The sequence below is a fragment of the Phyllostomus discolor genome, chromosome 1, assembly GCF_004126475.2.
Source record: "Phyllostomus discolor isolate MPI-MPIP mPhyDis1 chromosome 1, mPhyDis1.pri.v3, whole genome shotgun sequence".
Lineage (NCBI taxonomy): Eukaryota > Metazoa > Chordata > Mammalia > Chiroptera > Phyllostomidae > Phyllostomus > Phyllostomus discolor.
Window position 1 is genome coordinate 146241747 of NC_040903.2, and position 12155 is coordinate 146253901.

The 12155-nt window shown below is 44.5% G+C and overlaps 1 protein-coding gene across 1 annotated transcript; it reads right to left on the bottom strand.

The window, feature by feature from the left end:
- Positions 1 to 6992: 6992 nt before the first annotated feature.
- Positions 6993 to 7637, bottom strand: LOC114490355 (ribonuclease 7-like). Its single transcript, XM_028504336.2, has one exon. The coding sequence runs from the start codon at positions 7589 to 7591 to the stop codon at positions 7121 to 7123; it is 471 nt and encodes a 156-aa protein (XP_028360137.1). The 5' UTR covers positions 7592 to 7637; the 3' UTR covers positions 6993 to 7120.
- Between the last annotated feature and the right edge of the window lie 4518 nt (positions 7638 to 12155).

The following is a 12155-nucleotide window of genomic DNA, read 5'->3' on the forward strand; positions in this document are numbered from 1 at the left end:
AGAAAGTTAAGAAAAACTTCATCACCCTGTCCAGGTGACTCAGTTGGTTGGAGCATCATCTTGTACATCAAAAGATTGTAGGTTCGATCCCCATTCAGGGCAGATACCTGGTTTGAGGGTTTAGTCCCCAGTTGGGGCATGTAAGGGAGGCAACTGATGGATGTTTCTCTCTCACATTGATATTTCTTTCTCTCTCTCCCCCTTCCTCTCTCTTTAAAAATCAATAAATATATCCTTGGGTGAGGATTTAAAAAAAAAGTAAAATTAAAAAAGGAAAGGAAAGCCCTGGCTGGCGTAGCTCAGTGGATTGAGCACGGGCTGTGAACCAAAGTGTCACAGGTTCGATTCCCAGTCAGGGTACAAGCCTGGGCTGCAGGCCATGACACCCAGCAACCGCACATTGATGTTTCTCTCTCTCTCTCTTTCTCCCTCCATTCCCTCTCTAAAAATAAATAAATAAATAACTCTTTAAAAAAAAAGAAAGAAAAGGAAAACCTCATTAAGGTGCGTGTACTCCTGCCCTAGGCTGAATGCTGATGTGTGTCCAGAGTATACAAAACCACAAGATAAATCTCTCTCAATTTTACTAAAACTATTTTTTGAGGAGAGGAAGTAAAGCATTATTTTTACATAAAATAAGACTATATGATGGAGTATTCTGAAATATTCAGCTTGCTTTTTTTTTCTTTACAAATTATAATTTACAACTTTTTTTTTGTCTGACCTTGAACCTTACTTTATCTACTCTTGGCTAGGAATTTTTTGGCAAGGGAAGTGAGGAAGAGTTTGTCTTCTTTGTTTAAATTTTTTTGTTCTGTCACGGAAGTCAGTCTTGCTCCATCCCTCACAGGTTCTGCCACTCAACACTTGACACTACAGTAATAAATATAAATGATAACACCTCTCAAACTTTTCCTACATGCCTGCCCACTGTGCTAAATGCTTTATATATAGTCACACTTAATCTACAATATATTCCTATGAAGTAGGTTACCTTTATATAGACGAGGACATTCCCATCTCCCTAAGTCAAGAGGACTTTCCATCATAGTGAGTGTCTCCATTATGGATAAACTTCTTCCCTTACCTCCCCTCTTGTGAACTGTGGACCTCCTACAAAGCCTTATTGGCAATATTTTCTCATGTCCCTGTGACTTCATGGATTCTCCCAAGCTTACTGGCTTTGGAGTCCTGCACAGGTAAACATCCTGGTAAGAGCTATAATTGCTCTATCTACCTCTGCATGGTGAAATGAGGGTTGGAGGAGGGCTTTAGAAGAGTAAGGGTTTGAAGTCTTTGAAGCTCTTTTGGAGGCCCAGTTTTGTGGGAACATTGGAGAAATGTGATAAAATGGGCTAAGGCTTTCTTAAAGAGAAGGCTTCTTGGATATTGCTGCTACTGGTATGTTTTCTGCGGCCATAGCTCTAGGGTCATTCCCTAGAGCCATAGACACTATGAAGGGGGCTAAATGAATCAGTGTGAGAAGGGTTCTGATTTCAAGGGCATTTCCTCTTTCTACATCCTCCCCTTAAGGTCAGGACCCTTCTCATTCACATTGACTCAGTTGTTCCTCTTCATAGTGTCTATGGTTCATTTACTTCAGAGTGTGGAGACTTTGCAGGAACCAGTGTCAAGTAGAAAAGTGTCCTACCTAATCTATCTCAGTCTCATTCCTAGGAAAGCTAACTCATTGTGTGGTAGGCAGTTAGATAGACATGAGCAGAGCAAGGAAGATGGGCCAGGTAGAGAAGGCTGCCAGGGCAGAAAGCCCTAAGGTGCCCAGCAATGAGCAAAACTGGAAAAACAAGGTCCTTGCCCCCAGGGTAACCTTTCCTCCCCTAGAATATCACTGATCATGAGGTTTAGAATCCCTGACCTTTCATGTCACTGGTCATGTGGTTTGGACACTCCTCTGAACTTTCCTCCACTGGCATGTTGCTAGTCATGCGGGTTAGACCCCTGTACAGGGGAAAAAAACAAGTGGGCCAGAGAATAGCCCCTAAGCATTAAGCCCCCAGGACAATGAGGTTCTGACCTGCATCAAATACATTTAGACTTCAGTTTGTGCTTCAACTCCAGGCCCAGAAAAGCAGTAAAACCAGACAAGCAATACCACAGATGACATTAGGACCAGCTGTTTTGACTAATGACCCCCTGCTCTGGCATCACCCAATCAGTAGACACCATGACCCTGAGAGGGCACACCTGAAAAGCTGATGAGTATTCTATTGGGATCCTCCCCTGAGACCTCTAGATAAATACCCTCACGCCGAGGACCCAGTATAGCTCTGTCTAGGGAGCAGGCCCACCTTTTCCTACCCCATTACCCCCAGGCACATTTTCCTTGTCTCTCTCTTTCTCCTAGGTTCCAGGGGCCCTTCTTTTGCCTCCATAACTTGTTTCCTGAGCCCATTTCTTCTACCACTCACTTCTTCTAACTATGTGGGTTTTCTTTCTAAATAAATTTCCTCTTACAGTTTGAGTCTTGGCTCTGAATTCTTCCCTAGCCAGAACTGAAGTAACAAGGTTGCTGACCCAAGGTCCGGTCTGACTCCACCGGTCTAACAACTGGTGCCATTCTTGTCACCAACAATTCTAGCTCCAGGTCTTAGTTTTAAAAAAAGATTTTTTTAAAAATTTATTTTCTAGAGAGAGAGGAAGAGAGGGAGAAAGAGAGGGAGAAGAACATCAATATGTAAGAGATGTGGATTGGTTGCCTCTTGCTCATCTCCAGCTGGGGACCCAGCTTGCAACTCAGGCATGCCTCCTGACCAGAAACCAGACTGGCAACCTTCCAGTTTGCAGGCCAGCACCCAATCCACTGGGCCACATCAGCCAGGGCTAATTTTTTTTTTAAATTGGGTTTCATTATAATGAAATAATTCTTTAAAGCTTGCTACACAAGGTCGGGCAATACTTCCCTAGATACCTTCTTCCCTAGATACCTTGTTCCCTTCTTTAAGCTCCCACTTCCAGCAACAGCAAGTCTCAACAACTAATCAGTCTCCTCTTCCTATTTTTCAGTTTACAGATAGTAATGCATCAGGTTCAGCCAGTGCTGGTGTTTGGCTCAAATCTATTATTTATTTTGGACCTCGGCTTTGACCTTTGGAAGGCTGAGTAGCCAAATGCCTATTTCAACATTATTTCTGGCATTCCTAAACTTGGCTGTGATCAAGATCATGTGAAGGAATGGGTGACTGTCAAACCTAATCAATTAAAGCATCCGATAATGAGAAAAAGGCAAGTCATTTCAATTTATTATTAATATCTGAATAGTCACTGTCAAATAGTGGCTAGAGCATTCTAGGTGAAACTTGTAGTGAAATTTTTCTTACAAACTTTTAAAAATGTTGAAATTCTACCACTCAGTGGAAGTATAAATGTATATTATTTTAAGAAAAATGCTGTAATGAATTAATGGTTATGAAATCTTACATTGGGCACAAAACAATTATTAAGAATTTTTACTTAGTTAAAAATTAGGAAAATGTTTAAAAATTAGGAAAATTAGTTTACAATATAAATAATAGAAGAGAGTGTATTGGCTGGATAACTTTAGAAAGAATCTTAGATACTTTTTGATCCAAAAGTATTTATAACAATTGAATAAATAATACACGTATAAATTTTTAAAGATTTTATTTATTTTTTAGGGAGGGGAAGGGAGGGAGAAAGAGAGGGAGAGAAACATCAACATGTGGTTGCCTCTTGCACTCCCCCTACTGGGGACCTGGCCCACAACCCAGGCATGTGCCCTGACTGAGAATTGAACTGATGACCCTTTGGTTCACAGGCCAGTACTCAACCACACAAGTACTATTTAATTTAACAAATAGTACAAGGCAGAATAATAAAAATTAGATCATAACATAATTCTGTCTATAATTCCATCATATCATTTTTGCTGTTAGCACTTATAACGTCAAATAAAATAATCCTTAAGAACCATACTTTTTAGGGGGATTTTTTTATTGAGGTATAATTTACATACAGTGAGTACACAAATCTTAAGTGTACAGCTCAATGAGTTTTCACAAAGTATACATATCCAGACCAAGTAAGACCATATCTAGCTTACCTTTTACCCCTTCCCAAGGTAATTTTTATCTTTGTCATCACAGATTACTTTTTAATTATGTTTAGTTTTTAGTTATTTAATACTGTTTGGGTCAAGAGTCTTTCATGAAAAAGTCCCCTTTGGGCCCTGGCTGGTGTGACTCAGTGGGTTGAGTGCCGGGCCTGTGAACTGAAAGGTGGCCAGTTCGATTCTTGATCAGGTAACACATCTGGATTGCAAGCCATGTTCCCAGTTGGGAGCATGCGAGAGACAACCAGTTGATGTTTCTGTCCCTCTCTTCCCCACTCTCTAGAAAATAAATAAAGTCTTTAAAAAATTATATGTCTTATTTGGAAATTCTTCTCATTTTGAGAGGATGTGTGAAAGGCATAATTTTAACAAATTCAAAATTTTGTGAGGAGGATGTCTTCAAAACCATGACATCATCAATAAAGAATATATGAAAAGTTGTGAAAAAAGAAGAAAATGAAGAAAACATCAGCTACTCCCAAATATCTTGTACCCTAGTTGAAAATCTATTTGGAATGTTAAATGTATAGGGTAGTAACCATAGGATATACAGGTTTTATACTCAGCCATTTGGCCACAATATATGTTTCATGTACCTCTTTTTTCAATCCTCTGTGATGTAGTTAGTGCATCTCTACTTTCAAGACTTACCAGCTTATTGGCCCCACTCTCTGCTTGAATTATTCAGTGTTCTTTTCTTCTCTCTCTTTTTTTTTTGATCATCCCTTCCCCACCTTCTCTCTTTATCCTCTCAATCCACCCAGCCCACCTAACAGGACTCTGCCTGCAGTCTTGTCCTCTAGCTGACTCATGAACATTGTACCAGCAGAAGAAAGCCCTCGAGGAGAACTGAATGCAGTATTTGTCTTGGTCTGCATGTTTCCCTAAGGTGGATATGACTGGGCAGGGATATTTCTATTACTACTACCATGGCTACTACTAGTTATTGTTGCCGAATGCCTAGCAGTGCCTGAGGCTGACTAAGCCTTCGTAAATGTCATTTCTAAGTCTCCAGGAATCCTGTTGGGTAGGTGGTATTACTCCCATTTTTCTATGTGGAAACACAGCTGCAGACAGGTTCAGTAGTTGGCTCCAGGTCACATGGCCATGATTCTCTAAGCTCAAATTTACACCCAATTCTATCTGGCTCCAAAGCTTCCTCTAACTTTAGTAAGAGGCAAAGGAGCACTGGAATTGTTAGGACAAACTTCTCAGCTGGATGCTGAAGGAGGGCAGATATAGGCCTGGTGCCATTTGTCTGGGATTGAGATAAAGGGAGAGAGACAGGCTGGTAAGAGTCAGAGCTTCAGGCAATGTGGGAGAGGCTATCAGCTCCAGGCAACATAAAACCATAACTTCTTCATCTCTGCTCAGCAGGGAGGGAGAAATGGTATCTGCAGACCAGGGGGAAAGGGAGGTGGCATTTCTACATCTTAACCCCAACTGCCCGGGGTGACTGCCAGAGTGGAGAGCCAGGGAAGCATCGAAGCAGGAGAGATGATTATCAGGAGGAAGGAAGCTCTGGCAGCTCCTGTCAGCCTGTTTGTGACAAGTAGGCTCTGGGCCACGGAAGTCCCTCGAGGTCAAGGGAAATGTGACCTGAAGCAGAAAGCTGAAGCTGGGATACTCCCATTGCTGTATGCCTTCAGGCCAAGGGGATCTAGCCAGAGACAGGCCCAGGGCCCAGGTTGGAAAAACAGTGGCTGGAGAAGGGGGAGGACAGTTAGAGAGGCAGAGAGAGAAATAATGAAGATCCCTGAAGCACCACATAAATAGTCTCTTGGCTAGAGAAGTAATGACCTTTATTGAAGTCAACCCAGAGTAACTGGCTCTTCAGAGCTATCAGGGTATATTTCCTCATGGGTGAACTCTTCTCAAGTTCTCCTCTTGTCCCTGCAGAGGTCTCACTCCTATATTTTTGCCCAGCGGTAAGCTAGGAAGTGCACTGTATGTAGAGGGAGGAGTCTTAGGTTCAAGTCCAGGTGCTGCTATTAACCAATTTCACAGCTCTTTAATTAACTAAGATGTCTGAAATCTCAGTTTCCTCATCCCTAATGAAGGCAAGTCATCAAGTCTATCTCACAAAGGTCTCATGTGGCTATACCATGAAAAGCATGAAATACTATGGAGTGGTACTTCTTTGCAAAGAGGACACTTCACTGCCACATCAGAGCTAGGCAAGATTTCTAGCTCTGTCCATCAACCCCATACACCCCTCTTACATCGATTTACTCCTGTTGTCATGCTGCCATAACATGGGGCAGGGGAAAGATGAACAAGGCATAGACCACGGAACCTCCACCCCTGAGTTTGCTCAGCCCCTCTTAGGTATAAGTTCCTAGGAAAACAGCAACAAAAAGTAAAAGACTATCTCTTCTGGAGCTTAGCCTATCAAAGCATAGACCTCAGCTGTTCTTCAACTTCTCAGAAAAGCCTGAGCTAGCCTGGCTGGTGTAGCTCAGTGGATTGAGTGAGGGCCTGTGAACCATAGGGTTACCAGTTTGATTCCCAGGCAGGGCACACGCCTGGGTTGCAGTCCATTCCCAGCAGGAGGCGTGCAAGAGGCAACCATACATTGATGTTTCTATCCCTCTTTCCTTCCCTTCCCTCCCTCCTTTCCCTCTCTCTAAAAATAAATAAATAAAATCTTGCCCTGGCTGGCGTAGCTCAGTGGATTGAGCATGGGCTGCGAACCAAAGTGTCACAGGTTCGATTCCCAGCCAGGGTACATGCTTGGGTTGCAGGCCATAACCCCCAGCAACCACACATTGATGTTTCTCTGTTTCTCTCTCTCTCTCTCTCTTTCTCTCTTTCTCTCTATCTCTCTCAAAGTGAATAAATAAAAAAAAGTCATGGAGTAAGTCAGTCATCATAATAAAGTAAGGTTTAAAAAAAAATCTTAAAAACACCTGAGCTAGGAAGGGCTCCAAGAAATGAAGGGAAGAGAACCTTCTGGGCATGGGAGGAGGAGCACGCAGAGGTCTGGAGAGGAAATTAAACCCCAGGCCAAGAGTGAAGAAGGCTGGAAACCTAGAAGACTTTATCCAAGTGCACAGGAACCAGGTGGAATTTTTCAGAGTCCCCTTGCTGGGGAGGGTCACAGGCTATAATGTAAGAAGCATGCAGTTTCTTCTCTTTGTACCTGCAGTCTGGGTACTTCCCTGAGGTGAGCTCACAGTTGGTCAAAGACACAGGCCCTTTGCTCTGGTGGCAATTTTTATGTCCATTCTTGCAGGCTGTGGTAGGGGTCTGGCAGGTGGCAGCCACACTGGAGAAGGATTCATGCAGGAAGGTGTTGAGGCTCTTGCAGTGTTTTGTGTACTTGTTGATGTTGCCCATTGCTCTTTTGCATTCCTGGGGGTTGGGCTGCACGTGCTGGGTGTCAAACCATTGAGCTGAGGTCATATGTTTGGGTTTGGCGCTGACTGGGACCTTAGCCACCCACAGCCCCAGCAGCAGGAGCAGCAGCAGAGGGCAGAATGTCGCTCTGGCTGGTGCCATCTCTCTTGCGGGAAGAGTCAGAATGGAGGCCTGGGATCACTGGGGACAGAGAGCAAGTGGTATGTAATTGAGAAATGAGACTCCCTATCCCCGTTCTTTCTAGTTAACCAACATCTCCTTCCCTTTCCTCACCCTGGGTCTCATCCCTCCCTCTCTGTTGTGCCACATATACTGTGACCCCAGCCCCTAACCCTACACCCACCCCGTGTATCCTTATCTTCTTTCTTTCTGCTCTTCTTGCCTCATACTCTTTGTTCTAGTTCCTTTCTCTCAAGTCCCAACCTCTTTGTGTCCCTATGTCTCTATCCCTTTCTCTGTGTCTCATCCCTTCCATGACCTGTCCCCATCTCCTCTGCATCCCCATTTTGTGTCTCCACCCCTGCCATCACTTTTCTCTTTCTCCTGTGTGTGTCCCTATCCCCTTCACATCGAGTCCCTCCTTTGTCCATTTTATTTCTCACTGGAGTGTACTCTAATCTTGCCAGAACCCATCCCTTCTCTATTCAGTCTCCTCACCCATATCCCGTTGCCGGTCTCACCTCTTCACTGGGGATTCTCGTTGCTGCCGCTGCTGCTGCTGCTGCTGCTGCTGCTGCTGCTGCTGCTGATCCTTCTCAGTGGCCTAGGATGCACCTCCCACCACTGGGCCTCAGCTCTCTGAGGGCTTCTTCTCACCACCTGACTCCTTAAGAGCTGGCCTGAGCTATGGTGCTTCTGTTAGGGAGAGGTCTGGGAAGCTTTCCTGGATCAGGAAATGAATCAGGTGCATGCCTCTCCACCTACATGTGCCAAATAAGTCGATACCTATGGAGCTAGTGTACCTGCCTAAACTTGTTTGGCAATGAGGAAGCTTAAATCCTCACACTCATACTACATTTGGCCCCTGGCCACATGATTTTAAAGAGTCTAATAAAGCACCTGACCCAGGTGTCAACCCAAAATGAATTTCAGGGAGAGTTGTCATTTAGCTCCTTCTATATATACCTCTGGCCCATAATTCTGGGAACAACCAATCGCTGGGGTGATAAGAATTGCTTTTTTCTTGACCTGAGATACAGCTAGAATAGCCCCAAAATTAGCTTTATATGTTTCCTGTCATCAGGATTTGCTGCTTATCTTTTTGAGGAGACGAAGATGACAGAGAAATGGATGAATTGTCAGTCAGGATGCCCAGCACCATCCCAACTCAGTGATGCCACAGTGACTTACTCCTCTGGGCCCCTCACTTCCAGGTGGTAAGCAAGGCCACCTGTCTTTACCTGAAGAAGGCACCCAATGCCTCTCCACCCTTCACCCTTCCTCTCCCTACTTTATTAAAATTTTTAAAACTAAAACATTATTTACCTTAAAATGCTGTTGGTGGTGGTGCCTTAGGCCTTCCTTTACCTTTTATGTCCTGTTCCTGGCGGTAGTGACATCTCTGTGGAAAACGTGGGTAACTGCTGCTCTAGGGGATTGTGGGAGTTTAGCATAAAGCACTCATGAGAACTGGACTGTAAGGCAGAGAAGCATCGCTCTGCATGGTTGGAAGGCCTGGAAAACTAAGATGAATGATTTTTAGACCCTTGAAGGGTCTATTCAGTCCCTATTATATGCCAAGGTGCTTGGAATGTATTAGTGAGCAAAAGAAACAAAAATCCCTACCTCTGTGGCACTTACATTCCATTGAGGGAAAGTAACAATATGTACTGAACTTTGCTCAAAGTGATCATTGCTAAGGAAGAACAGGATGGAAGTTGGCAGACAGTGATTTTTAAAAAGGGCCATTGAAGTAGGTGATTCTGGGACAAAGACTTGAAGGTATGAGAGTGAACTTGGGCTCGCCTGGGGAACAATGCTTCAGGTAAGGAGAACAGCACTGCAAAGGCCCTAAAGCAGATGGGTATGCCTGGGGGAATAGTCAGGTCTAGTGTGGCTGGAGCAGGAGAATGGTGGCATGGGAGAGGGACCAGAGGCCAAATCGTGACAAGCCTTAGAGAACGTTAGGACTGAGACTTCTGCTCTGGGCACAGTGAAGTGCCCTGGGAGAGTTCTAAGCAGAGGAGTAAAAGACCTATTTGTTTAAAGATCCCCTGGCTGTTGTGTGGACTGTAACCACAGAGAGGCCATGTAAACCACCTGGAATATAAAGTTTGTGTTCTGGTTCAGAAGTTAGGATTTGGGTGTTTCTTTCGAAGCCAGGGGGGACATCATTATAGAAGATGGGGAGTGCAGCTGTGGGTCAGGATGATCTTGGGAAGAAAACGTGGTGTTAGAGATGGGAAACACCACTAGATGGCAACAGAGAACCAGGAGCAAGCTCACACAGGCCTTGGCCTCTCTGGTTCACCCTCCCTGAGGCCTTGGCTGTGGGGACAGCTTTTCACTGCTTTGTTAAGGTGTCTGAATCTCTGCAGTTGAACTTTTGCATAGAGAATTATGCCTCTGCTGCTGTAGAAATGCAAATGTGTGGAGATAAAATCCATGGTTTAAAGCAGACTGTGGATAGAATGCAGATCAGCACAGGCCAGTGCATCCCTGGGCTGGAGGCCTTCGTTACAGGAGGGGGTGGGAGACCAAGTGCTCATTTGAATTCCTTGCCTAGACTCCTTCTCACTGCTTATTATTCTAGAGTGAGATGTTTCCAAACCAGGACTTGCACTGCCCTCTTCCCTTGTGTTTCCCTGTCATTATAATTAACCTAGTTTGCTCTTCGACTCCATTATGCCAGATTCTCCAGAAGGCCGTCTTAGAACTATGTGAAAGTAAAGTAAACACAGCCCTACTGTGTCAGGTCAGAGGGAAGAGAGAGTAAAGGTTTAGGTTAGCACAAGAAATTTGAGGACTTGAACCTACCGTCTTCACAATTCAAGTCAAAACCCTTACCTTGACTCAATTATTTGGATAAGGCTGGTGATTTTATTTATTTGCCTAAACTATCCAGCTTCTAAGATTGGCTTGACTTTGGACTTAGTAAGATAATTTTGCCATTTTCCCCTCACTTTATGTATGTGGCAAGAGGAAAAGATGGAGGGATGGGGAGACAAGGTTAGGGAGAACAAAATAAGTCAGGCACCAAGCCAAGGGCTGGTCAGCGAGTCTGGCAGGAGGAAGAAGAGACAATTTAGAGGACAGAAGACAAAATGGTGGGAGAGAAGATGGGAGAGAAGAAAGCCCCTCACACGAGCAGTCTGTGTCCAGGGACATGAGGTAGCCAGTTCCCCAGCCTCCTTCTCTTTGATCACCATAGTCACCGCTCTTGGCCCAACTTCTCCCCAGACCACTGGTGCATGTGCGTGCGCGTGCTTAAATAGTCACCGGGGCGGGTGTTGTGAAAACCCCAGCAGTGCCAGGTGGACCTCTGCCTGTCTTCCCCACAGGACAACAGCTGCTGCTTCCTCTAGCCTGTGCTGAGAGAGGGTAAGGGGGGCTGGGAGAGAGGAGGGCTGGGCCTGGATAGGTGCCCTCCCTTCAGAGCCCAGCCTGTCTCCTTCCAGATTTCTACACAGCCTCTGGATGCCAGTGGAAAGCTCATGAGAGTTTTCCTCCAAGAAGGAGCAGATCTGAGTTCTGTTATCCCAATTTTGTTGTTCCTAGGGTAAAATAAGGGTAATGGGCTCATTTGCATAAATGGGTAAAGTGAAACAAACAGCATGTTGGGGTCAGATGTGGAACTTGCTTTGGGTCTTTGAATTCTCATGACCTTTTCTGGAACAGCTGTGGGTCTGGAGGAGGCAGAACTGACAGGAGGTTGGAATCCTTGGCTTCCAGGCCAGTGTGTTTAGTCAAGCCAGGATGTAAGAGAGGGGAACCTGACCTGGGCTTGAGACCTCCCTCATGAGAGGCCATTGTCAGCTCCCCATTTATCTACAGAATAAAATATAAATTCCTTAGCCTGATATTTAAGGTCTGCTACAATTTCACAAACCTGCCTTTCCAACTTTATCTCTGACTTTTCTTCCACTGAGTGCCTCAGCCCTAGCCAGGCTGTTTTTCTCTCTTTTTCAAATATACCTTTCATAATTCTCTTTTATCTCCGCTTAACTATTCCTTGAGGCCCACCCCCAAGTTTCCAGGATAACCCTTCAAAAGTTGCTCTGATTCTCCCAATTCAGAGAGATCTTTCTCATTTCTAAATTCCTACACTTACTATCTTTAAGATGTATAATTTTCTGCCTTGAATTGTTGGTTATTTCTTCATATGGAGTTTTTATTTTCCTCCAGTTTAGACTGTCAATTCCCGGAAGGCAAGGACCATCTGTTACATTTCTTTTGTACCTCCCACAGGACACAGTATAATGCCTTGCAGATAAATGACCTTAACTGATTCAGCTTCTGGGTTAGAAGGCCTTCGCTCTGCCCCTGAGTGATCGCAGTTCCAGATGGGATCACAACCAATCCATAGCATTGGTTAGCAGACTAAGGAACTGACAATGCAGCTCCTAGACATCAACCCTGAGGCTGACCTGTAGCTATGACAAGAAGTTGAGATGACTGAAGCAATCCTTTGGGTTTGAGGACAACCCAGGAATAGTCTGTGACATAGTACACTGTTCGAGCAATTTTAGCTGGATGGAGCAAAAAG

Excerpts from the sequence above, each read along its gene's own strand:
- LOC114490355 (XM_028504336.2), bottom strand. The coding sequence starts at position 7,591 with ATGGCACCAGCCAGAGCGACATTCTGCCCTCTGCTGCTGCTCCTGCTG.